The 25,373-nt window shown below is 49.4% G+C and overlaps 1 protein-coding gene across 10 annotated transcripts in view; it reads right to left on the bottom strand.

The window, feature by feature from the left end:
• CADM1 (cell adhesion molecule 1) overlaps window positions 1-25,373 on the bottom strand; it is a 136,998-nt gene that overhangs the window by 39,745 nt on the left and 71,880 nt on the right. For all 10 annotated transcript variants that reach the window (XM_064634770.1, XM_064634772.1, XM_064634774.1 and 7 more), the window contains exons 2-4: window positions 4,717-4,863; window positions 3,483-3,635; window positions 949-1,086 (exon numbers count right to left, since the gene is read on the bottom strand). In XM_064634770.1, the coding sequence (XP_064490840.1) occupies window positions 949-1,086; window positions 3,483-3,635; window positions 4,717-4,863 (438 nt within the window). The remainder of the gene's footprint in view (window positions 1-948; window positions 1,087-3,482; window positions 3,636-4,716; window positions 4,864-25,373) is intronic.

The raw sequence follows: 25,373 nt of genomic DNA, 5'->3' as shown, positions 1-25,373 counted from the left end.
GCAGGGTGAGCTGGGATTGCACGAAGCTCAGCACTCTTCCCAGAGAACAGAAAGCTGGGATTCAACTGCCAACATGAGAAAACTCAATCAAGAAGCTGGACAGGCCAGGCACAAAGGGACAAACACTCTGCCCTGCTGTCCCCCAGGATGGGGAAGGGAACCAGAATGGGATCATTAACACCCTGCACACCACAGTGAGGGGACTCAGCAGGGCACCACTTTGTGTGGCAGCAGGTTTGCCTGCTTGGATGCTCAGAAGTGTTGGGCCTAAAGAGAGGATTCTATCCTGCCCTTGCAGGGGGGTGGGTTTGAAGTAATGAGTCTGGACTTCTCCGGAGAGCCCATCAGTGTCTCAGACTGGGTAAAGCACAAAGGTGTTGTCAACCAAGCTCACATCTACATGCAGACTTAAACTAACAGCATGTCACATGCAATCAGAGTCAGTGACTTGAATGTGCAAGTACCAGGAGCAACCAGACTTCAGGGAGTCGGAGAAACCCATCCTGGATGAATATTCAACTGAACACAGGGAAAATGCTCTATAAACAAGGGAGCTAGACGTGAAGGTGAATTGCAAATCCTTACAGCCCAAAGCGCAGACCATCCCTCTCAGACCTAAAACAGGGCACAAAGCTACACAAGCCACACAGAAATGAATTCAGTGCACAGCTCTGGGCTCCTCAAGGTCACCTGCAGTTACAGCAGGACTCCAGAACCCGGCACTCGAGGCTGGCAGGTAGGCAGAGGACCAAATGGAGTTCAGCCCCCTGCGTTAGGGAATAATCTGTCTGCCCACACAGTGCTTTGTTCCTCAGCTGGTGCTCAAAGCAGCTCGCTCCACTTTTTTCTTTTTTTCCCCTTAAACTGGCAGCAGAGAACAAACACCCAGCATTACATAAATCACTTCAGCTCTCTGAACAAAGCAAGTGACTGAGAGGACACATCTACCGGTTAGCTCCTTGTTGCCTTTGAACCATCTGATGGTGGTGGCTGGTCTGCTGGCCATGGCAGTGCAGTTCAGCTCGATCTCTTCTCCCTCCACGGCGGTTTCTTTCTGGATATCAATTACCAAATTGCGTGGTGGGACTAGAATGGAAAACAACACAACACATACCAGATGAAATAAACATCTTTTGATCACTAACACAAGAGAAAACCTCGAGGAAAACCTGTAAAATCTACTGAAGGAAATGAGCAAACAGCATTTATTTGATCTTTCAATCAATCAAACCCTTTGATAGGTGGTTTCACAGTAATTGGAGTGAGCACTTTCACTCTCCACCAAATAATCACCGCAGTCTCACAAATTATTACTTATCAGGGTTTTAAGTTTCTGTTCCCCCTCCCAGGCAGGCACCGTTCCAGGGAGAGCCGCAGCCTCCTGTGCTCCTCGGGTGTGTGCTGCTATTTAAAAATCCAGCTTGACTCCGTGCACATTTCCTGACTTCTCTGACAAGGACAGGAAACACAAAAGCTGACACTTGGCAGTGCATTACTTACCAAGCCTCTAACCTCCATAGCAATTTTTCTCTCCTGCTGTTCAGCTCCAAGGCTCAGCCGTGAGCATGGAAGCAGGCCAGCAAACATCAGCTTCATTTCGGATGCTCAAAAAGCCACTGAGCACAAGCACAGAGTGGAATGCAACCACCTTGGGAACACCACTGCCTCCCACCACACTCCCACAAACCACCCCAAAACCGCCCCAGCATGAGGAGGGAGCCAGCTCTGCACCCAGCCACAGGTACCACGTCTGATGACAAGTCCTTTGGGATGAAGATCTGCTGCTCTCCCACCTGCCCTAGCTCAAGACTGCCCCAAAACACAAAGCTGCAACAATGTACTCGATGAAAAATCATCCAAAAATATCAAGAAACAGGCTGTAACTTCAGGGGGTAACAACCACTGCAGCATAGCCCAGAAATGGAACAAATGAGCTCAAAAATTACAACACTGGAATGAGGAACCTCTTCCCCGTGAAAGCACCAGCAGCAAGGCAAAACCCAGGAAAAAGTGAACAGCGAGACTTTGTACGGCAGAGTCATGGCTTCGGAAAATCCCAGAACTTCCAAAGGAAACTAAACTTTGCTCAGATCAATGTGATTAAGCAACTGCATAGTTCAGATGTGACTCACAGGTCTTCAAGCTAATGAAGAACAAATATGTATAAATACCATCCAGATGATCAAGTGGACTAATTAGTCACTTGTGGCTTTTCTCTAAAAAGAACAGAACGGGCTACATATTTGAGACTTTCACATGTTCCAATTAGGCAAGAATAAATCTACATTTCGTGTCACACAAGACATGAAAGTGCTGAAGCAAACGCGCGGCTCCCTCCGAGCGCCGACTGCCAAGGGGATGCCTCGACACCTCACTCTGCTCTCCCAAGCCAGCAGCAGCAGAGGCAGATGAGCAAAATCGCTCTGAAAGAGCCTCAGATCTAGGCAACCAAAGTCTGGGCGATGAGCACGAGATCTCTGGCAGGGAACATGTTCCTGTGAGGACCAGCTAACACAGAAAACCACTCCTCTGCCCTGGCTCACTTCCTTCCCTAATTAGGGAGTCAGTAATAGGAAAGACAGGGAAGACGTGCTATCCTCGGTGTCACGGTGCCCAGTCTCTCCATACAAGTGCTAAGGCAAACTGTTCCCTTGTTCACCTTCTAATAATAGACCTTCCTCATCCTTGCCTGCTTCCTGAGCTGAGGTTTGACCTGAGTATGCAATGAAGGTGACAAGAAATCACCTGCTTTAGTGGTGTGGGGGAAAGGCAGCACACGCTGGCCACGCCACAAAGCCTTCTCAAAAACAACTGAAGTACAAGGCAAGAAAACAGACTTTTCCCTCAACTCTGAAGCATGATTCATGTTCAAAAAAAAACCAAACCAAAAAAACCTGCATTATGTCTCCCACTTGAAAGACACGCAGTGCTGGCTTACAGGTGAATGAAGCGAGTACTCTGATTTCAAACACTTTCCTAGGTTGCCAGCAGTGAAACGAAATCCAACAAACTGTTTTTCCCTGTGTACGATTAAAGAGAGGAGCTGGAAGAGCTTCCCGTGCCTGTGAGCGCTGGAAAGCGCACAGAAACTTTGAAGGTGTTGATAACCATAATAGCTGGAGTAAAACTGCTTATAAACATTACTTAGCAACGTATAAAAACCTAAGACCCAAATCTCATTAAGCAAAAGAAGGAAGATTTAAACTAATCAGCAAGGGAGATCTTACATTAAGTCACCCTCCCTGATTCAGGTTCTCCCATTAATGGAGCCTTAACAGCCACTGATAATCGGCAGGAACTGCTCTAACAGTGGAGCTGCTGTCACTGCACGTGCCTGGCCTCAGCTCTCAGTGTCCAAATCCTTGCTTGAAATCCCTCTCGGGGTGGCTGCAGCTCTCCCAGCACCGCAGAGAGCTCCATCCCACTGACCCTGCGTGTCCAGGCACCACAAGGCTCCCCATGAGCCCTGACCAGGTCCTTACCGAGCACCGTAATCGTGGTGTATATTTCCTGGGGGGGGTCGGTGTAGAGCTGGCAGAAGTACCTCCCTTCATCAGAGATGGAGACGTTTGTCAGGGACACTCGGAGCTCGCTGTTGGAGAAGTTCACCAGCTGGAACCTGCTGTCCTTCAGGGCTGTGGGGCAAGCACAGCCTCGGTGACTGCGAGGAGAGATGCAGCATCCCCTTCCCACCACACCACAATCCCAGAGGTCCCTACAGAACAGCAGCACACTGAGGCACCCCTGGGTTCCTGACCAGCTCCCATCCCACTTCTTACCTTGAAGTCAGACCTATAAAACCTTTCTGGTCTCAGATAATTTCAAATAATCAACACAAGCAAATCACAGGGCACAGCATCAAATCTTTGGACATGGTTTTATTATCAGAGGGCTTAGGGATGTGTTGGTAAAATGCTGATGGTATTTACACAGCCCCGTCACTGCCTAATGCACTCAGAGAGATCATGAACGAGAAAGGAATTGGGAGAAGTAGAGTTTAAAATTACTGTCCAGTAATGGCCTCCCAAATTCTTTTAAGAATTTGGAAACTGAGCTTTTAAAATGTCACCAGCCAAACATGAGAGCCTGAAACAACAGCAAACAGGAACGAGCCAGGCCCAGCCTGTCTTTGTGGGTGGACCATACCCACATCAGAAGGGCACAGGGTTTGTTGTGCCTCTCCACAGTGCTGGGCACAGGGTACAGCCGTGTCCCAGACCCACAGGGACATTAACAGACCATCTAAACTGTCTCACTGCAGCCACTGTGGCATTGCCACCACTAGACAGAAAGCCAGGCTCATTCACTGGACGTGCAAGTGACGTGAGAGTTCGGTTTGGGTATAAAACAGCACAGATTGTCCTGAAATTCTCAGTCTTTGGAACGGAGAGATTACCTCTGAGAACATTGCGCTGTCTCGGTGTCGCCCTATTCAATTTGTTTGTGTCAGCTAAATATTTGGCACTCAATTGCAATTCACCCTGAATTACGACAATCAATTCCTATTGCAAAGTAAGACGCTCTGACTTTTAGAGGGGACCGTGAAGGTTTCCATTAAGGAGAGAGATTATGATTCTCTGTCTCACCTACCTCCACAGAACCAACTGAACTGTAAGTGCCCAGCATTACCTTAACAGGAGACACCTCTGCAAACGAAGTCTCCTGAGCGCGAGTGAGGTGCAGAAGTTGTAATCAAATGAGGAACAACAAACTTACGCCTGAAGTCTCTGAAATAGATGGTCTGCCTGTTGGGGTTCAGGAGCTGGATCACCGAGTCGTCGCTGTTCTTGACGCGGCAGCTGATGGTGGCAACTTCTCCCTCCACCACTGTCACGTCCTCCGTCACCAAGTTCTGACCATCACCTGCAGGACAGAGCAAAGGCAGAACTCAAGGTCAGAAATGACACCAGTGAGTCTCATTGGGGAATGAAAACCTCCACTGACACCGACAGAGGAACACTGGCCGGCGAGCCCTCAGCTCTGGGTGGCCAGCCAGTCACCACTAAATTACAGAGGAGCAATGGGAAGGGGACTCTGCCATGGGAATAGTGGAACAAGGACTACTGCCACGCATAGAAACACCAAGAATTCGCTTCCCCTCTCAACAGATGAATTTTGTTAAATTACCTTGAAAGAACAACTCGCTGTAAGAAGCACTTATCCTCTGACTGGAGCAGACAGACTTCAGGGAATCAGTCGTTACTCACTCTGTGTAATCAGGAGGTGCTATTAATGTCCAGAGGCAGGAAAAAAAAAGGATCCCATGCAATTATGCTGTGGGAGCCTTGTAATCATTTACAGGTCATCACCCCGAAAACTCTCCTCCTAATGAACCGAATCAGTGCATCACCCGCACGCTGAGACGTTCGCCTCCAACCCCACAAAACACAGGGGAGGGGAGGGGAAAAGCACTTTGCATTTCAATTTTTCCGTAGCTATTGGGAATCAAAGTGGGAGAAATTTTGAGACTTTGATTGCCAATTTGCCAAAGGAAGTGCAGGTACACTAATGGGCACCTGGCCACGGGCTGACGGTCAGGAGCATCCTCTCCTGCCCCACAGCTGCCTGTGCACAGGGAGTGGCAGGGAGACAGCCCAACTTCCACCTTAGCCATGAGAAAGCCAGGATTTGGATAAAGTTTGTGCACAGCAAATCTGGGGATGGTATTCATACCCCAGGTTTTCTCTCATCCTGCACTCTTCTCCATTTTTTTTTCCCCCTTTCTTTCCAACTTGAATTCATTATTTGACATCCCTTGTAAACTGATGTTTGACAGAAAGATGCAACGTTTGGAGAGACTGATAAACCATCAGACACCTCTCCACATCCAATGGACACCGAGCTGAAGTCTGGGCACATTCTTCTGCCTTCCCAGTACAAATTTTGTTTCTCCAGATTGATGAACTTTGAAGTGCAATAAGAAAAGTTGTTATCAAACACCTACATTGGAGCACAGACCCCCCTGCAAGAGGGGCAAAGAGCCTGTCCTGCACATCTGCCTGGCTCCTGCTCCATGTTCTCTGCATCAGGATGAAGCTGGTCCAGCTCCATGCCCTCAGAGCAGATGAGCATCCAGCCACCCCATCACACTGACAACACCCTTAACACAGCCCTCTTGAACCCTGAGGACAAGGGTTAGTAGTGGTCTTGGCAGTCCCGGGTTTATGGTTGGACTTGATCTTAGAGAGCTTTTCCAACCTAAATGATTCTATTCTGCCTGTGGGGACAGGTTCTCAAATCCCAAGGGCCATCACAGCAGAGCTCTACCACTGCCTGTGCCACATCCCATATCCCCACAGCCAGGCCGTGGCACCAACGAAATCCAACATCTCAAAAGTGGTTCATGCAAAAATATTAAACACTACTAACTACTTCTGGGGAATAATTTTATCAAACCCATTCAAAACAAGGTTCTTGCACAAGGATCAGCTTGATATGTTCTCATAAATGCAATATTCCCTACAAATCATTAACAAAGCTATTAAGATTCGATTTCCATCTAAGCAATTATTGCCAGCATATTTTTTTACATTTACTTTAAAAGACTCAATCCTATTTTCAATTCATTAAACTGTTCCTTGCGTTTACTGAATTTTACATCAGCTTAGAAGACTATCTGAATTAATAAGAATTACAGTAGAAGTAATTTAGAAATAAATTATTTGAAGTTCAAGCCACTGAAGCTTTTCAGGCCAGGATGCTGCATTAAACCTGCCGATGGATGGCTGCAGAGTCCAGCACCTCGGTCTGGGCTGGCATCAGCTCCCTCTGAACAAGGCATTTATCTGGGTTAATGACAGGCAGGGTGCATGTAAGGACACGCTGAGCCCCCCCTCAGCCTGGAGCAGTCACAGCCTGCTGGGCTTTGCCATTTATTCTGAATCAAAGGGTGTCTAATCCACCGCTGTCTGCTCGCTGACCCAAACGTGGCACCAGCACACACCCCTCCAGATCTGGGGGGTCTGTGCTCCCATCTGCTCCTGCTTACCAAGACAGCAAAGTTATTTCCACGAGCAGCGTCAATTACAAACTCCAAATTAAATAAAAATGCAGTGCAAAGTGAGAACTCTTTAGACCCATCCTCACGTCAACACCTCGGGAAGTTTCTCCGTAAATATTTACTGTCAGTATATAAGTATTTTGAGGAGCATTAAAGTAGACACATCTAGAGCATGACAATATTTTGGAACAGAAAAGGACAGACTGGGGAGGGGAGATGGAAGTTTATGGACCCAACGTGGAATCTCAGAGCTGAGAGAAGCAAAGGAAAGCTACTGTTGAGAATCAACTTTAAATCCTCTGGCAAGGCTTTGAGGGGGCAAAGCACGAGCAGACACAACAGGAAAAACCCCGAGAGAATTGCATGGGTCAGATTTTCATCTGTAACACGTGAAGGGACTATGAAAGCCTCTGTGCAATGTCCATGTATCAGACCAAAACTCCCTACTGGCACTCCAGCACGAAGGACAAATCCTCACCCCAGCGTGTGATGCGCTGGACAGACTGACTCCAGGATGGACAGACTGACTCCAGGATGGACAGACTGACTCCAGGATGGACAGACTGACTCCAGGATGGACAGACTGACTCCAGCGCATCTCACGGAATTCCGCAGCCAGAACTGGGTGTGTGCAGTGCAAGGGGGAGGGAAAACACCCTGTGTGCTTCCTTCATTACCCAAAGCAACTCTCTGGCTTCATTCACCGAATCTCCCTGTGCAAGGTGAAAAACGACATCGTGTTTTATACTTACTGGAAGGGGGAGTGAGGGGGGGGACACAACGCTTGAGGGACGCTTTGGCTGCAACCTGCACAATTAATTTCTGCACTTGTCTTCCTGCCTTAGACCACTGCAGTCTCTGCTCTTAAGGCTGCACACAGACACAGCCAAGTAAATTGTGTTTCAAAAGTTCCCCTCAGCTGGACGCAGCCCAGGGACCTTGGCTCACATGCAGCGGTCACATTTAAAATCAATTCTCTCTCCGCTTGTAGCACACTGGGCTGGAGGGAAGCGCCAGGGAGAGGAGAGGGAAAGATTAAAAATACGTGCTGGGGAGCACGATTCTTCAATTTCTATGGAATTTGTAAGCAAGCCCGAGCCACAGGTATCCCAGTGTGAGCAGTGGCACTGCTGGCTCAGTCTGCGGGATCCCGACACAAACGCTTTCCAAGGAAGGGGAGTTTTCATTACACCTGAACTATGAAAGCTGGTAAACCTAAACAAAATTCCTCTTAATAAATTGAGTCAGAAGAAACAACTCACACAGATACACAAACTGTCTGTTCACACACTCGAGGAAAAAAGCAGCACGATGTTCCACGCCCAGAATTAACACAATTTGAATGTCAACACTCATCTATCAGTTTCAGGGACCTAAAAGGAATGTGGTGGTTAAAGAACCAGCCAGAGCTGACACAAGCGGGTTTACAAACACTGAGCATCCACTTCCCCCAGAAGCTTTGTCTCCTTCATGTTTTTTCTCTTGGCTGACCAGATTCTCTGCTCTCTCATCCATCACAGAGAGCTTCATCTCCTCTCTTTAACACAATCATCACAACTGGCGTTTTGGGAAGAGCACAGAAACCAAAGAGAATCTTGGTCATGATCAGATACAGGAAAAAGGAGGAAACTCAACTGCCATTTAATTCCTCTGCAAATTTGCTTCTAGGAGGGAGAGAAGAACAGCCAAGGCAGTGCTGGGAGAAGCTGCTGGAGCTCCACCCACCCAGGCTCCAAGTCTTGAGAGACTGTTTTACAAAGCTGCAGTCGTCACAGCTGAACTTTGGAGAGGAGCGGACAATCCACACTGATTGTGCTGGCAAGAAAAGGCAACTGCTTTTGAGGGAGTTAATTTCGTGGCATCTTTTCACAGGCGAGAGAATGGCAACAGTTTGGGACCAGGCTGCCCACAAACACACAAACAGTGGCCGTGGCCTGCAGTGCACAGGGCAGGGCTGCAGCTGGAGGGTCCTGTGCCGGCACACACGGATCAGGGTGGGCAGCGACGCTTCCAGCCCGCACTAAAGCCAGCCTGGACTCCTTGGTGTGTGTTTGGGGCACACCAGGACAGGGCTGTTCTCATCCACTCGCACAAGGAGGGTTACTGTGAAAGGCTGGGGTGAAGGGAAGGCAGGAGAAGAGGCAGCCTCCTGCTCCTTCCAGCCATGCACAGTCCCCAAGGGAAACCCTCCAAGGCCACGGAGCCTGGAGCCAGACGTGGCACCTCTGGGCAATTCTTCTGTCAGTGTGACCCTCACCCTCAGAGGAAAATTTTGTTTTCCTTTAAGATCCACAACTAACCTTTTGAAATAGCAACTTTCTCTTCTAATAAGATGTAATTACCAGCTTTGTGACCCCGAGTCAAGCCTCTCTGAGATTTTCCCAGAATTCGAGTAGCTCTTATTCTCTCTTCAGCATCCTCTCCATAGCCAGCAACAGACTCAGCAACTCCAGTTCCCAGGCAAAAAGCTCTTAAAAAAAAAGTAATAGTGGCAAACAAAAAGATTTCTAGAAAAATCTCATTTTTGAGTTTGTTCTATGCAAGTCTGTCAGCTGCAACACGTGGCTGGGGAGTTTTGCTGAACACCAAGAGCAACAGGTTCTATCCAGGAAGGTGCAGCTGAGCCAAACCAGGCAGAGCTTGCTCAGTGACATGAAGGGAAGGGATAGGGCAGCTCCACATCTCTCTCTGGGAGCGACTACAGCAAATTGAAATGGTAATACTCACCTGGTATTCAGATTTTTACTTTCAAATTTAATGCATGTTATCATTTCTTTATTGCTGCACCAAGTTTAAAAGAACTGCTTTGAGAAAGGGCACTGCTGCTGGATGATTCTGCTGCTGCCAGGTTTGGGATCACCTGGTGATGCTCAGAGCATCAGTTCCTATTTAGGGGGGGGAAATGGAGGGGTGGGAGGAATTATCATTCACAGGACCTATTCCCAAAACATTACTATGGTGGATCTGTAAACACAGATGGCTGATGGCCAAGGCAGTGCACTGCCAGCACAGGCACGACTCCCTGGTGACCTGCAAGGTATCAGAGGTGGCAGCAGAGCCAAGACAGACACTGGCCTTGCCCCGTGTGCCCACGAGCAAGGGCGGTGGAAGACACTTCCCACTCACTTGCACCTGTTCCACACGTGGCTGCCATGCTGGGTGGCTTTTCCCACAGGCTTCACCACCAAACCCAGGGCAAACAACGTGTACATGTTTAAGGACAAGCACCCATGAGACCCAGGCAGATCCCACCCCTGATCCACGTACAGGACCAGCTACCACAGGGCTCCCGCTCCTGGTTTTGTTGAGCCTCCCTGACGTTGTTTGCAGGAACAGAACCGCTCCTGCTGCTCGGCATCCTCGGCGCCAGGATCTCATCTCCTTGTCACAGGCTGTGCTCAGCCCCAGCAATCACAGGGACCTCTTTCCCCTCCTTCTCAGCACACATTTTCGCGAGCGAACGCTTTCGGCACCTTTGCGCGGCGCCCGCTCCGCTCCCCGCTCGCACCCGCCGCAGTCACACTCCCCCTGAATTACTCTCTGCATTCAGAGGGAATGTGCAAGATGGTGCTAAAAATTACTTATTGTGGGGAGCGAGTTTACGCTATGAAACAGCCACTTCAGAGAAATATACTGCAAATTCAAGCGAGTTGTGCACAGATATTAAATTTGTGGAGAAAAGAAATGCTGTTGCCACCTTTATGGCTTTTCTGGCTTAAAGAGTAAGAATAAAGGATGACAATAGCTCTGAAATTACACTGGAGGCTGCACTGACTTTAAACATAGTGAATATCTGTGTGATGCAATGGCATCGGGGAATTCTTTCCACTGGTTTGAAACCAAAAAATATTTCTCTGGACCTTAGGAATAAGATCCTTTTTTCTGCCATGAAAACCTCTGCGCCTCTGGGCAAAGGGTTTTCAGCCTGAACTGGTTTCTTCAACCCCCCTCGCACTCCTGTCGTCGCGTCCGCGCAGATTTATGATCCGTCACCTGTGCTGGGATTAGATGTCACCCTTGTCTTTCTATTACCCAGATATTGATAGATCAAACTCCCCGGCCATACATCGCCTGTCCCTTCAAAGGTTACTGTTGGTGGACACCGAGGATCAATATCCATCTGCTCTGTCACCAACCAGAGGGGACACGGCAAACGCTGCACCAGGAGCCTGGCAAGGAGGAATCTGGCATGGCAGCAGAAATCTGTTGCTCTGCACATCTCAGGTTTTTATCCCACGTTTCTAATAAATCCTGTGATGAAAAGCAAATTACCACAATTGCCAGAAATTCAGTCTTTCAGGATACAACTGTATTTCAAGCTAATGGGATTGAATTATTTGGAGGAAGAATCCTATGAGTCACACTCACCACAGTGGAGCTTCTGTTGTCTACAAGCACAGTGACACGTCTTGCTGACAATGGCCAGTGTGGAAAACTGTGTGGGTCATTTAGAGCTCATTTCTTAACCCACTGGACAGTTCTTAAATAAAAGATGTTGCTACAGCAGCTCTTTATTTTGTTAATCTCTCTCTACCTACCTACAGAGGGATGCTCAGTTTCAGCAACTTTCCAGAAGAAGAGTTTTAAGAAAGAGAAGCAGCTGATCTCTTGCTTTCTTTCTGGAAGTTGATGGTCCATTGCCAAGACAGTAAAGGTCACGTACTAGAGACTGTCCTGCTCCCAGAAGGTCAGAGGTTTACTCAGTGTCCCCCTAAGGACTCTGGTATGAGCAGCTCTTCGGCTGCTGCACAGCAGGGAGACAGAAGATATTTTTGTGGGAGGATCTGAGAAGGGCAGGCTGCTGAGAAAGCACCCAATGGATGCTGGGGGCTCTGAGAGGGCTGTTGGGGGGCATTCAGGGGCAGAAGCAAGAAGAGTGCAGAGGAGAGAGCAAATAGGCAGGAAAGGGCAAAGCTGTGCGTGGCCTCAGAAGAAATACAGTCAGGGACCTTCGCCTCATGTTCCTGCTGATGCCTGTCCATCACTACCAGCCATCACCTGCCAAGGACACCACCTAAAATCCCCCCCTGCCATGCCCCCATTACTGCTCAGAAGCAGCATCAGCAAGGGAGAAGGTTTGACAACACAAGACAGTCCCAGCAGGCCACTGCTTCCATTCAGTGTGTTTAAATAACACAGTTAGGATCAACACACATTTATTATTAATGGTGCCCTAATACAGAATTCCTTATCTGCATTTTATCTTCCAGCTACCTTCCTACCAAGGACACCCACAGCCCAGATCCAGGGAAGGAGACCTTGATTAATCCCGAGTTTCAAACACAGGTGGAATTTCCTCTCCCTGTCATAAGCTGCTCCATGGGGAGCTGAACCCTGATGTACAGCAGGTGGCTGCAGGTAAAGGAGGGAGCACTGATGAAATACTTGGTTTTCACCATCAGTGAGCATGTTCAATGCATTTCCCTGACCAGAACAATGTTGTTTAACAGCACCTGCTGCCTCACACTCCTTTCTGTCTCTGCCACATGGGTAAAGCTGCAGCAGCCCCTGCCAAAACCTGAGCACAGGAGGAGAGAATTTACACGTTTGCAGGTTTGTCACCATCACTGTCACCTCTGGTTTTGCCCTGCAGTGGCCAGCAGCAGCCACCTGCCTCGCACTGAGCACGGCACTGCTCACACCCTGAGCTGGCACACGGAGCTGGGGAGGGAGCTCCCCATCTGCTCCCTGTCCACCTTCCCCTCAGCCAACAGATCCACATTCCTGCAGGTTCACCTGGGGACAGGGCAGGGGATTGTCTCACAGCATCACCCACAGACCATCCCTCCCAGGGACCCCTCCAGCCCACGCCCTCACCCCCAAACACTGTCACCTCCAGGGGCCCTCTGCCCCCTCCAGGGGCTCTGGGACGGTGCCACTGCCACAGCTGCTGTGGGACACACTGGATGGATCTGACAGCACCTGTCCCACGTGCACCCCAGAACTCCCATCAGCCAGAGCGACAGGGTTTCCAGCAACACGGAGTCCTGTTTCGAGTCAGATGATGGGTTTCATTGTACTCTAATGAGCAGATACATCTTATATCCATACCTGTAACCCATTTTTCTTGCAGATTTTTTCACATCCTTTTTATTTTTTACTGTCAGTAGCATCTGTCACAACGTGCAGCTTAATAATCTTTTTTAAACCCAAGAAATCTGTATTTCCATAAAGCACCCACGATGAATTCTGATCAACATCAGCCCAGTCTCTTCCCTACAGAAAGGACCTCCCTTCACCACCTGCATATTTAAGTCTGAAATCTTTAGTTCACCACTGCAATAAGCAAGGAGTAAATGACAAAATTAATAACAAATGGGCACACCTTTTTGTTTTAGAGACCAGAGACAAAATCTTTTGTCAAAGAGCAACAGACCCCCATCAGCGACAGACGCTGCCCCCAAAAACAGGGCGAAAAAAATCTCAGCAGCAGCATTACAATCAAAGCCAGGACTCCTTCCAATTTCTGCTTCCCAGGAAGGATAAAAAGGTATAACAGAAGTCTTTAGTCTAGATCCCAGATCAGACACGATGATGAATGCTCGCCTAAAGGGCAACATATTTGTAAGTTTTAAGTCTCTTGCAACACCAACTGTCCTGATTCATCCCCGCGATAAAGGCAGCTCTGAGAGCTATTTTACCATATTTATTATTTTACAGAGGAGGAAGAAAAAATGTGGAATCAGCCCTCAATCTGCCACCCCTCGGATTTATAAATGTTAGTGTAGGACCAGCACTAACGTCTTTAAACATTAATCTCCTCACTGCAGATCCTGCACGTCCCCTTCAGCCTCCGCCCGGTGGCTCATCCAGGCTGGGGGAAACAAAATTCATTTTGGTAGGTTTTTTTCCCCTTCATCTATGGGATTTGCTTTGACTAAACCCATGAAAAGAAGAGAAAGGGCAGATGCTCCTGAACACATTCCTGCCTGCTGTCAGTGCTCTGCCAGCTGAGTGGAAGGCACAAAGCTCTGCTCCAGTGTTTATTTTTAAAGATGCAGCTTGCCTGATCCACACTCACTCCTCACGCCTTGTTTTCAATAGAGACTCTGTTCTCTTTGCTGGCTGCCAGGACAAAGGCAGAGCTGAGAGGAAGGGAAGAGAAACCGTGTTCTGCACACGAAAATAAACCCTTGGGTTTATAAACTGTTAGCCCAATCCCCCTCACTGCCTCTGCAGGTGCAGCAACATGACCGTGAGCTACACTTCCAAAAAACACAGTCATGATGAGAGAGAAAACAACTTTGGATGTGGTCCTCACCCAGCCTTCCTCAAATCTGCACCCAAACCCCCCCAGAGGCCCACCCCATCCCAAGGCAGGCACACCGAGCACAGCACTTTTCTCTCAGCAAGCTCTTTGTAAATTTTATCACTTATTTCTTAAAGTTGCAATTGCCTTTTAAAATTAGATTGTATTTAGTTTTTAATTAAATCGTCATCGTTGTACAAAACCCCACAGGCCTTGAGGTTTAGATTGTCATTTTAAACAAAAGTAAAATGGTAAATGCCTTTTCCATCCAACACCATTAGGTATAATTAAGCAGTGGGTAAAGCATACATCGTGCTATAAATGCCATTTAGTTTTACAGTGAAACTCATCAACATTTATCAAAACACTGCCTCAAGAAAGAATGAGACAGCTCCAGCGAGTGACTTCCATCCACTGCTGCCTTTGAAGCAGCTGCTCCGAGGCAGAACTGCAGCAAGAATAGCCTTCCCATTCCACATTTTCACCTTTCTGGCTGAAAGATTAATTTTTTGCCACGTCCCTGTTTGTGGCAGGATGGATGGTGTGTGACCATCGTGCATCAGTGCTCAGGAAGGGGCTCCTGGAGAGCCCCAAGGGCAGGGGCAGGACGAGCAGCCTCAGGCAGAGCCCTGTGGGGGTCCCACCTACAGCCCCACGGGCACTTTGTGCCGGGTGCTCCCCTGCCCAGCTGGCACACAGAGAGGCAGGAGGATGCTCTGGGCTCAGGGAGTGTTGGCAGGAGCAATGCATCCTGCTTTTGCTCATGAGAACCCTGGGTTGTTCCAGCACCTTCTGCCTTGCATCCGCTCAAGCTCCACACCCCCACCTGCCAACACAGCACAAGGTGACACCAAAGCCTGGGGCCAAGGGGTGTGACGGTGGGGGCAGGACTGTGCCCCTGCTCCTCCCCACAGACAGCATCCCTGTCACAGCCCCACGGGGACTGGGCTGCCCGGTGGATTCACACCCATCCCCACAGCCACTGTACCACAGTGCTCCTGCAGGGGGGAAGGCTGACAAGTAGCACTTCATTCCTGCTTCCAGGTGAGGTGCCTCTGAGCTACCGCCAAAGGGACGTGAACTGTAAAGAAAGACAAACACCAGCCCCGCGCATCACCAGGCACTGCTGCTGCTTTAAAATCTCAACCTCTCTTGTTTTCTCACGAGAAGCATTAAAACAGTCAAACTGAGCCCATTAGAAGCAATTTTCAATTTACTGCTCCTCCTTGATATCCACACGGTAAACGCCAGCAGGCACCGGCTCCATCAATAGGGATCCGGGCACCCGGCTGCCTGTGAACGCTCCGAGTGCCTGACGCTGCAGCTTCAGGCACAAGGCAGAAAAACAGATTCGAAATTGATGTTTCATCATTACCCATCATTAAAAAATTATGCTGTTGTACAATCTCAGAAGCAGCAAGGAGCGAACATCGAATGACTCTGCAAGTGTTATTCGTTCTCCCTCCCCGCCGAGGTGCAGAGAGGTTTTTGGTGCAGAGGGGTTTTTGGGTGATGAGTGTCTCTCCTCCTCCTGCTCTCCCCAGCACCCTGAGCCCCGGCTCTGCCGCAGCAGCAGCCGCTCTCTGCTCTGACATCTCCTTCCTCCGTGTTGGCAAGGCAACAGGAGCACAGGGCTTTGGGGAGCCCGTGGCTGCACCCAGAGAGAGGAGAAGGGAAGGGCTGCAGACACCCAGCAACACCCCAAACACACACACACTGCTACAGTCAGGGCTGGGTCAGAACTCCAGCACCTCCTGCCCCAGCCCCTGGCTTACAGGTTTGCCCACACTGCCTGTCTGCAGACAACCACTGCAATGGGACACAGGCTGGGCACAGCAAGGGCCACAAAGCAAAGGTGGCATCAAGACATGACAGAGCCATGCAGTGCTTGCCATTTTTGGGAAAACCTCCCATAATCAGTGAAAACACCCAAGCAACTCATTCTTCCCCCCCCCCCCCCTTTTTTTTTTGCCTTTTTCTGGTTCTCAAGCAAGTATTTTCCATCTCTTATGTTCTCACACACCCATGGGAAGCCCTCACTGGTAATCCACACAGGGATGTCCTGCTCTGCCCAGGCAAGGGGGACAGCAGGAGGACATGCTTTGTGCTGCTCACCTGCCACGTTTCCAAGGTCAGACACAAATGGATTTTGGTCCATACACACTTGTACTCCTCCCAACAACTCAGCTCCTGCCCACCTGCAGTGTCAGAACTATCAGCAGGGAAACTCCTGCCCTCCAGCCCACTGCAGTGCCCTTAAGGAGAAGGGGGTAGGGATTTACAGGTGAGCCAGTGAGCAGCACAGCCAGGGATTTTGGAATCGGACACTGCATCCAGCACCCATCCTCCGGGTCACCTTGTTTGAAAACTGCAAATACAGAGAGGCCACTCCACCAAAAATCCATCTTCTTAACTGCTTGAAACTAAATTTAAAATGCATGTATGCAGCGCTCCTCTCTGTTCTCTATTCTGAGCTTCTCCTTTGGCCTTATGATAAAAGAATGCAGGAAATTATAACCAACCTTCCCCCAGCCCGGAAAAGAGAATTAATTACTGCAAGCAGAAAGTCAGCACTCTTCCAATAAACCAATGCAATCCATCCAGGCACTGAAAAGCAAGGAAAACATCCTGAGGGCTCGATACCTTGCTAACCATTCACAGCGTGTGCTGCCGTGGATATTGTGGAACAGCTGTGCCCAGGACTATCACAAAGCCAACATTATCTCTGCCATTATTAGGATTAAATAAAGGCTCCCCTTTCCCATGTGCCCAGGATTACAAACCCCCTCAACCCCCTGCAGCCTCTCGCCTGCCCAGCCCACGGCAGCTTTTAGCCAGGATTAGACGATGGCAAAGACTGGTGACAAAGTTGCTTGACCCGCCAAGCTGCCAGCACCCCCTCAGTGCTGCCCACAGAGTGCAGAGCAGCTCTCCAGAATATTCTGAGGACCCCAGTGTGGGCACATGGGAGGCACGCTGGGCTGGGGGGTCACTGCTCCCTTGCCACTCACATCCCAACGCTGGCTTTCCAACCCACGTCCTGCTCTCCCCTCACCACTGCTCTTCCCTGCCCTCCCTGGCACAAGCCTGGGCAACACAAGTACCCAACTGCTTTCTCATGCCCACGAGGGAGCAGCTGGGCAGCACAGGGTTGGTGACTCCCCAGAACGAGGTGTTCAGTCACCCAGCACAAAGCTGGCACTGAGCATTGCTGCAGGGGGAACCAGGTGTAGCAGCCGTTCAGAGGACACAAACAACCTCCCTTCTTTCTATTTGTAAATACAGTAAGTGTATTTCAAATAAAAATACACTCCAATCATCAAAGCCAGGCAGGCTCCAACCCTCCTGCTGCCATGTCACAGGAGACTCGAGACCTTTTACAGATGTTGCCAACAGCAGCTGAAAATCTACCAGACATTTGCTTAGCATTTCTTGAAAGAACAGTTTCAATTAGACACATTCTTCACAGTTCTCTTCTCAAACCCCAACAGTTTGAAGAGATCTGCTTGTTTTTGCCAAGTTTTCACAAACTGTAAGCCTGGCCCCCTCGCACTCAGCACATCAAGGGTAGGATATTTAAAACAAGGCTCATTTTCAATGGAAATGTTCCACAATAAATAGCTCTGCAGTGCAGTTGTGAAAATTTAAGTTTTCAGCAGTTGACTTTTAATCGGGAGCTGCATGTGCACCCGAGAGCAAGAGAAATCCTTCCCTTAAACATTTGTATTTAAAACCACCTTATAAAACCTATACAGAGCTTGGTCTGTCCAGAACAACCCCTTAAGTCCCAGCAACCCCAACCTTCCAGTAATGCCTCTCTCACCAAACTGGATGACACACCATGTTTTGGAGCTACAAATGAAGGACAATTCCTTGCAGGTATTTTTCTAGCAAGTCACTGAAATGACAGCCTGGCTCAGTCTGGCTTTTAAAAGCAGTTTATAAATGTTAAAAAGGCTTTTACTGAGGAGCCACTTGGGCAGAGCCCGTGTGGAAGGTGTTTTTGGGTCCGGGATTGTTTTTTCAGCTGAACCTGCCAGGGCTGTGTGTTACTGAAGGGTTTGCAGGCAGGCAAGTCAGCTGTTTGCTGGAGGAGCCACACTGGAGTGCAGGTGCCATCCATCACTGGATCCCTGTCAGGTGCTCACCGGGTTCTGCCTCTGAACTTACATGAACAACTGGCCCAGACCTGAGCTGAAGCATCCTCCCTGCAGGCAGCGCTCCTCCCTCAGCTCACCTCGGGCTGCAGCTTGGAATCATTACCCTGGAATAACCATCCTGTGAATGGAATGTATTAAGCCCAGCTGATGAGATAAAACACTCCGTTTTTGTGGAAAAATGCTTTGACACAGACACTGTGTGCTCAACACCCACAACAAGGCAGGTGACTTCAACCAGCAAAATTTTCTTTTCCTACTGCCTGCACTTAATTCAGGAGGAGCTTGTCCTGCCCTCACCCCCTGAACACAGGGATCTAAGCAGCGTGCATGAAGATGGATTGTGGAGAAGGGCTCTTCTCCAACTGGGGCTGAATCCTCCTTTTGGATGCCCCGAGGCAGCCGCACACAGCTCGTGCAGGGTGATGAACGGCTTTGGAGTTTGGGCTGGTGACGAGAACAAAACAAGCCATCATGAATCTAAAGGTTTTACGGGAATGCTGTTTCGTATAATTTCCCCAAAAAAACGATTTACATTCTGCTCATTAGCAAATGTCGCTGCACAAAGCGGAGGATTCTGCAAGCGGATTAACACGAAGGACAGCGGATAACGACTCCAGTCAAATTCTACTTTAATGTGCCCAAAGAAACAATAGTGCAATCAAACGGGGGGGGAGGGAATCAGAAGAGAAGGAAATTCATCTGCTGTGCTCTTCCTTTCCACACAAAATGCAACACAAGGAATTAAACTTGTCACTCTCAGCCGGGGGCTGCTGTGAACCGCACGACAGAGTCGAACCACGTGCGGCTGCCTCTGGTGCCAGCGAGCCCAGGGATCTGTCCTGGCACTGGCAGCTGGGATGTTTGGGATCACCTGCACGCAGGATAGGAAGCACTGATCCCCTGAACCTCGCACCAGGCGTTTTCCCTGGGAAACTGTGTGTTTGTATTCATTTATTCCAAACTGGCAGAGCCCTGCAGAGCCCTGAGGATGTACAGCTTTAAGGGCACTGTACCAGTGCCACGCCTCAGACTGAGCCACAATTCACAATGTACCTGTTGTCTTACTCAAAAGCCCAGGGATGAGTATTTCACACTGGTTCATAGGGGTTCTGGTCTGTTTTCTAAGCAAACATCAGCAAAATGTTCTGACAGGCAGGTTACCTGCACAGACACGAACGGCCCATCTCTGAGCAGACCCAGCAATAAGTCACTGCAGAAGCCAAAGGGATCCTTATTCAAACTTTGCTTCTTGTTTGGAACCTACCAAGCTCTAAAGGAAACATTCAGAATAGGGAAGCTTTGAAATACACCAGTAGAAATTCCAGGTTTGTAAATAAATCCTGGCGTGTGTACAAAACAGGGCTGGGTTGTTTATGAAATCTACATGTCAAGCTGTTTTCTTATCTGGAATTTTCCTGCTATCCCACTGGCCACAGGCTCACATCAGCTCTGCACTTGTGCTTGGGATTCTTGGTGACTGGGACTCTGAATCCAGGAACCACCACCCCACCCATCTGCAAAGCTCTGCACTACTCTGAGATGCAGATTTTCCAGTCAGTCTCAGTTGACTGAAAACAAGGTTTTGGTGTGTCAGGACTGGACTCCACCCCTCAGCAGCTCCCAAAGCCCAGCCACATTCACCCTGTGTCCCAGTGCTCCCTGGCAGGGTGCAGAGCTGCTGCTGGGTCATCACTGAACGGGATCTCAGCCACGAGGACGGGCCACCCGCCTACGTGACACAGCTCCTGTCCCCAGCACCCAAACACCCACTGGGGCAGGCACCTTCAGGAACAACAAGCTTGGCCAGAGCAGCTCCTCCATCTCCTGCCACCCACAGCTAATGAGGATGGTGGTGGTGGGTGACCATTTTGCTATGACAAGACTCGCTCAACTGAGGAAACCACTTGCAGCACTATTCTGGTCTAAAAAAGACCCAATCGTGCCTTGACCCCGTTGCCAGAAATCATTAATGGCAAAACCCCAAAGAAGCACAGCTTCTCAGCCCTCTTCCCTCGCTGCCACCCTGCTCCCCCGTCCAGGCCGGAGCCTGGTCACAGCCAGAGCCGGAGGGAATGTTCCCAATGGTGATCCCAATTAACGAGCCCACAGCTATTCACGTTCAAAGGCTTCGCAGCTTCCATTGAATGTTTCCCTTTTGTCTTCCCACCCCCTCCCAAAGCGAGGGCTCATTACTGCTGCAGCCCCGGCTGTAATTGCTTGGGAATGCGGCTCCCGGCACAATACCCCAGAGAAGCTGCTTTATGAGGCTCCTCATGCTACTGAAGAATGCCATGAAAACCCCAATCCCAGATGTCTGGCTCCGAACCAGGGAACTTGGCCGGCCTGCCGAGGTTTCCATCGCGCTGCCGCGGCTTTGTGCTTATGTAAGGGCGGCGCTCACAAAGGGACACTGTGGAACAGCCACTGTCACCACTGCCCTGGGCCAGCTCCCCTCGGCCCTGGGCAGCACCCTTCGCACCCCAGAGGCGCTCTCAGCAGCACCCTTCACACCCCACACTGCCCTAGAGAGAAACTCAGCACTCGCGTTTAAGTTTTGCCCAAGTGAAACCACAAAGGAACCTCCTGTCCACAGGAGCAGCATCTTTAAAACAGGACAGGGCCAAAAAATGCCACTACTGCCAGTGCAGTGCCCAGATGTGCCCAGTTTGGGCAGCGTGGATGGCTCCTCCCTCGTGGGGGTCAGGGCCATGGGGGCAGCCCATCAGCTCTTCATTACAGGAGACCAACTACATGTTACAGGGAGGAAAACCACATTATGCGTGAGCTGTTTGGCATCACGGGGACAAGTAACAACAACCTTCTCAGAACAGAAAAACAGGTCAGAAAATGGCTTCAGAACTGCAGCGAGAGAATTACTCATGCACTGACACCCCCCAGTAATGGGCAACCAAATGACACGGTGGAATTATCCATGTTAACATTTCTCACGTGGCTTAGAGCACTTAGAGCATGATTTGGACCAAAGCCATGTCTTCCAGTTCCTGCCTGAACTGGAAGGGATGACCAAGGGCAATGAGAGGTGACATCACCAGAAAAGCAGTGATTTTCCTGCAGCAAGTTGTCACCCTGTAAGAATCCTACTCCAGCCTGACTGCCCAGGACAACTGAGCATGGGCTGTGTGATGTTCTCTGGCAGAACGCAGGGGAGTGCTGCTACAGGGACTGCAATAGCCAGGGTGTCTAGAGCCGCAGTGCTTCAGTGCCAGAAGCACTCTAGGAACAGCAAATAAACACAGTGAAGCCTCTCAGTGAGACTGCCAAGCTCAGAAAGCCAGCACTCTGTGTCATCAACGGAGCCAGGCAGCACCAGGAGCTTCCGCTGCATCCCCAGGATGCTTTGGCACACCTGGGGAGATGGAACTGCTGTCCACCACTAAGAAAAAGATTTTTCTGAGTTCAGCACATCTTCTGCTGCCATTATTTCTGTCACCTAACACAGCCCACATAAGACACGCCGATGTGTCACAGACACCATGTGGCACCTTCAACAGTCACGGGCTCTCCAAGCCACTGCTTTCTGGCCCCAAAATGCACCTCCTCAGCAGCATGGGAGGGAAAGGAGCTCTCCTGGCTCAGGGGGTGAAGCCAACCTCCCCGAGCCATCCCCACTGCCCCACTGGGCAGGAGCACTGCAACCCTGCCAAGGACAGGGGACAAGGAGAAAGCAGAATTGCCAGGCAAAAGGAGGCCAGAGGCTCCAGACCACGGGAGATTCACCCCTTTACTCATTGGAGACAAAGCTGAATTTTCCTTGTTTGTCAGCTCAGGTCCCACCATCACATCCCTCCTTCCCCCCCGAGGGGGTTATGGAGAGAAACATTTTCTGTGAGTGACACCCCTGGCGTTTGACAGATCGTCCTTCTGCGAGAGGGAAATGGAGGATCGGGTTGCTAAAAGCATCAGCCTGCTTATCAATCTACGAGCAGCATCTTTAAAGGTCACAAGTGGGAAAAAAATAAAAAATCAGCGACTCATTCTAATTCCTCGCAAACAGGAGCTCGTTTTTCACAAATCCACCCTGCCGTGCTCGGTAACGTGACCTTTCACTTACAAAGAGAACAGCCGATTTCTGTCTCTCATGCCTTACCCTCCCTTATTTTGCATAAATTAGACACAGGCTCTGTACCATCCTAACAGGTTCTCCCAGCAGTTCCCGAAAGCTGCTAAAGCCATTCTGGTTTTGGCCCTGCTGAGGGTGTGGAGCCCACGCAACCGGCAAACAGGGAAAGAAAAACTTCAATGAAAAATGGTGCCTGTAACCACAGGAATGCTGGATGCCAGTCCAATCCTCAACTTTGCAAACACGTCATCAGGAAGACACTGGCCTCTCAGAATGGGAATTTTTAATGGTACCTGGTGTATATGAAGACAATACAAAACAAGGAAACCTGACAACAAGAACATGACCTGTCATCTCGAAACCTTTTAGTTTCTCAACATCTCCAAAAATTCAAATCAAAATCGAAATCAAGCAGGAAAACACGTGGAATCAGAGCTAAATACAACCTGAAGGACAGGGCTACTTGTGGAGCCCTCAGGGGAAATAAGTCCTTGTCTATTTTTAGCAACTCCAGACTGTCAAACACAAAGCCACATTGGGACTGAGGGGGCTGACCTATGCTCTCACCCAAGGAGGCAAAGGAACAGAGGCATCACCTCCTGTAACACATTACACCCACAAAGAGGTTTAACAGGATTTGCTTGGAAAGCCGTGTTATTTAACACAATCGTTACATTTTGGCAGCTACAGAAGTTGGCAATAAGAAAGGGAGGTTGATCTTCAACTCCTTTACTTACTCATAGGGATGTTCGCTGCTCGCGCGCTCTTTGCCCACTCGCTTGCGAGGCTTCAGCTCTTACAGGAGCAGAACACACGACATTTACCACGGCTGCTCTGCAATTATCTCTGATTTCAGCTGAAGGTATCTGAAATGTCAGCATGGGATTCCACCCACACCCATCGCTGCCCAACTTCATTTTGGCCAGAAATGCTCCCTCATCTCCAGCCTGCCTGGCAATTCCTCCCGCCTGACAGACCGGCTTAAGAAAGGGCTCACGCTTTCCTAGAAACCAACCCTCAGCCTGGAGATGACCAAAATGTGCTCCCAAGGCATGAGAATTGTCACTGTTCCCTGGAAAGCTTTTGATCCCAGGTCAGTGTGGGCCCGTTTGGACAGCAGGGGAGCATTCCAAGCAAAGCTCCAGCTCTTCATCTCACATGTGTAAGAGAGAGCAAAGGGAAGACCGTGCCAGTCCCCCACAGGTTCTGCCAACAAGCAGATTCTGTAAAAATACCTCGTATTCCTCCCATAACCAAAAATGGGAAGCTAGTAGCAGCCTTCCCTCGGTTCTGCTGGCGGAGGAAGGCGGTGAGTGGGTTCTGCTGAGCCATCAGGACCAACACCATTGGAGTGTTGACGAGCGACGCGATTACAGCCCGAGGCAGCACGTAAGTGGCTGTGGGAGGGGAACAGCCACATTTGCATTAAGTTGTGGGAGCTCTCGAAGGGGATCTGGCAGATAACTGCAATTCTTTCCACCCTCGGTCTTCTGGAGGTGACTCAAAGATGAGTCAAGGACTGCGGGCAGAGGTGAGCACGCAACGATCACGCTCGGGCTGAGACCAACCAGCAACATCAGCATCTTCCCCAAGTCATTGAGGGACCTCATCTCCAGAGCTAATGTTGTTCTGTATGTCCACGAATTATCGATCTCAGTTGCTGTATCAATAGCAGGAGGCAGAGCAGATCACAGACAATCCACCCTGCATGAAAGCAATGCTGGAAAACTCAGTACAACAAGAGAAAAAGCCTCATTTTACAGATTTCAGTTTAGTTGTGTGTTGCCAGCAACTCCCTTCATCCATATCGTTATCACCTGTATTTTATATCAGCTCTGTGCTTTTAATCCTAACTTTGTCTGGAAAATATTTCTGAGAGCAGCCTTTGTTTGCCACCCACCACTGCAAGGCTGCTGCCAGCTCCCATAGCGGCACCACCGACAGCATGTGCCAGATGAAGAGAATGGCATGTACCTGTCAGTCTTTGTCAGAGCAGCTATTTCTGGCTTGGGTTTACATGTACAGCCTCCTGCAAGCTGCTTGAAATCTCCATTTTAGAGGGCTCTGATGCTACCTGAATGCTGGCAGGTACTGGCACGCTGACAGCAAGCGGCCAGCACTGCGGTGTCCAGGCTCAGGTTGCAAAGGGCTGACTACAATGCTCAGCTCACGGCTCATTTCTTCATAGATTTAATTAACTCAAAAGCCTTTCGTCTTCACACTTGCAAAAAAGTATTTTCCATCTTAAACTAGGGATAATGAGGGCGGTAGGGCTAAATCTCCAATCGATGTACAGACACCGCAACACTTACGAAGAACTGATGAGATACCAAATAAAAATGCTCTTTTGTGTCCATCAGCCCCATTACACTCTGACGTTTCATCCTCTCATGCTTTAGAGCTCCAGCACAAGAGTCTATCCCAGGGAAGCCTTTTGGACCAGAGTTTTTGATGTACCCACCCGAAACGTGGCCTTGAACAACTAAATACTGCACAAAGAAACACAACCACACCCCAATACCTGTTCAGAGAAGGTCCAACACACTGCTCTTGGCTGCTGCTGCTGAGGCTCAGCTTGCTCTAGCTACCAAAAATAAAAATGGAAAACACAAAGATTTGGGAACCAGCCTTTCTGATGGATGTGATGCCCAGCACTGGGACACACTCACCACAATCTTCCCAGGATGAACCTCATCTGAAGATGGAAACAGACTCCTGTCCGGAATTAGTAACACTTTAAAAGAAGCAGAGGGAAATTGTGCTTTCACATTTAAGCATACTCAAAGCATGCAGGGTTCAAACCCACCTGAGACACCTGTGTTACAAACCTGGGAAAAACCCTCAGGATGAAGCTTCCCACTTTCCAGGGCTGTCACAACTTGT

This window comes from Pseudopipra pipra, chromosome 23, assembly GCF_036250125.1.
Source record: "Pseudopipra pipra isolate bDixPip1 chromosome 23, bDixPip1.hap1, whole genome shotgun sequence".
NCBI classification, from domain to species: Eukaryota; Metazoa; Chordata; class Aves; order Passeriformes; family Pipridae; genus Pseudopipra; species Pseudopipra pipra.
Note: the sequence above shows the minus strand (reverse complement) of the source record. Positions and strands in the feature narration are given on the sequence as shown.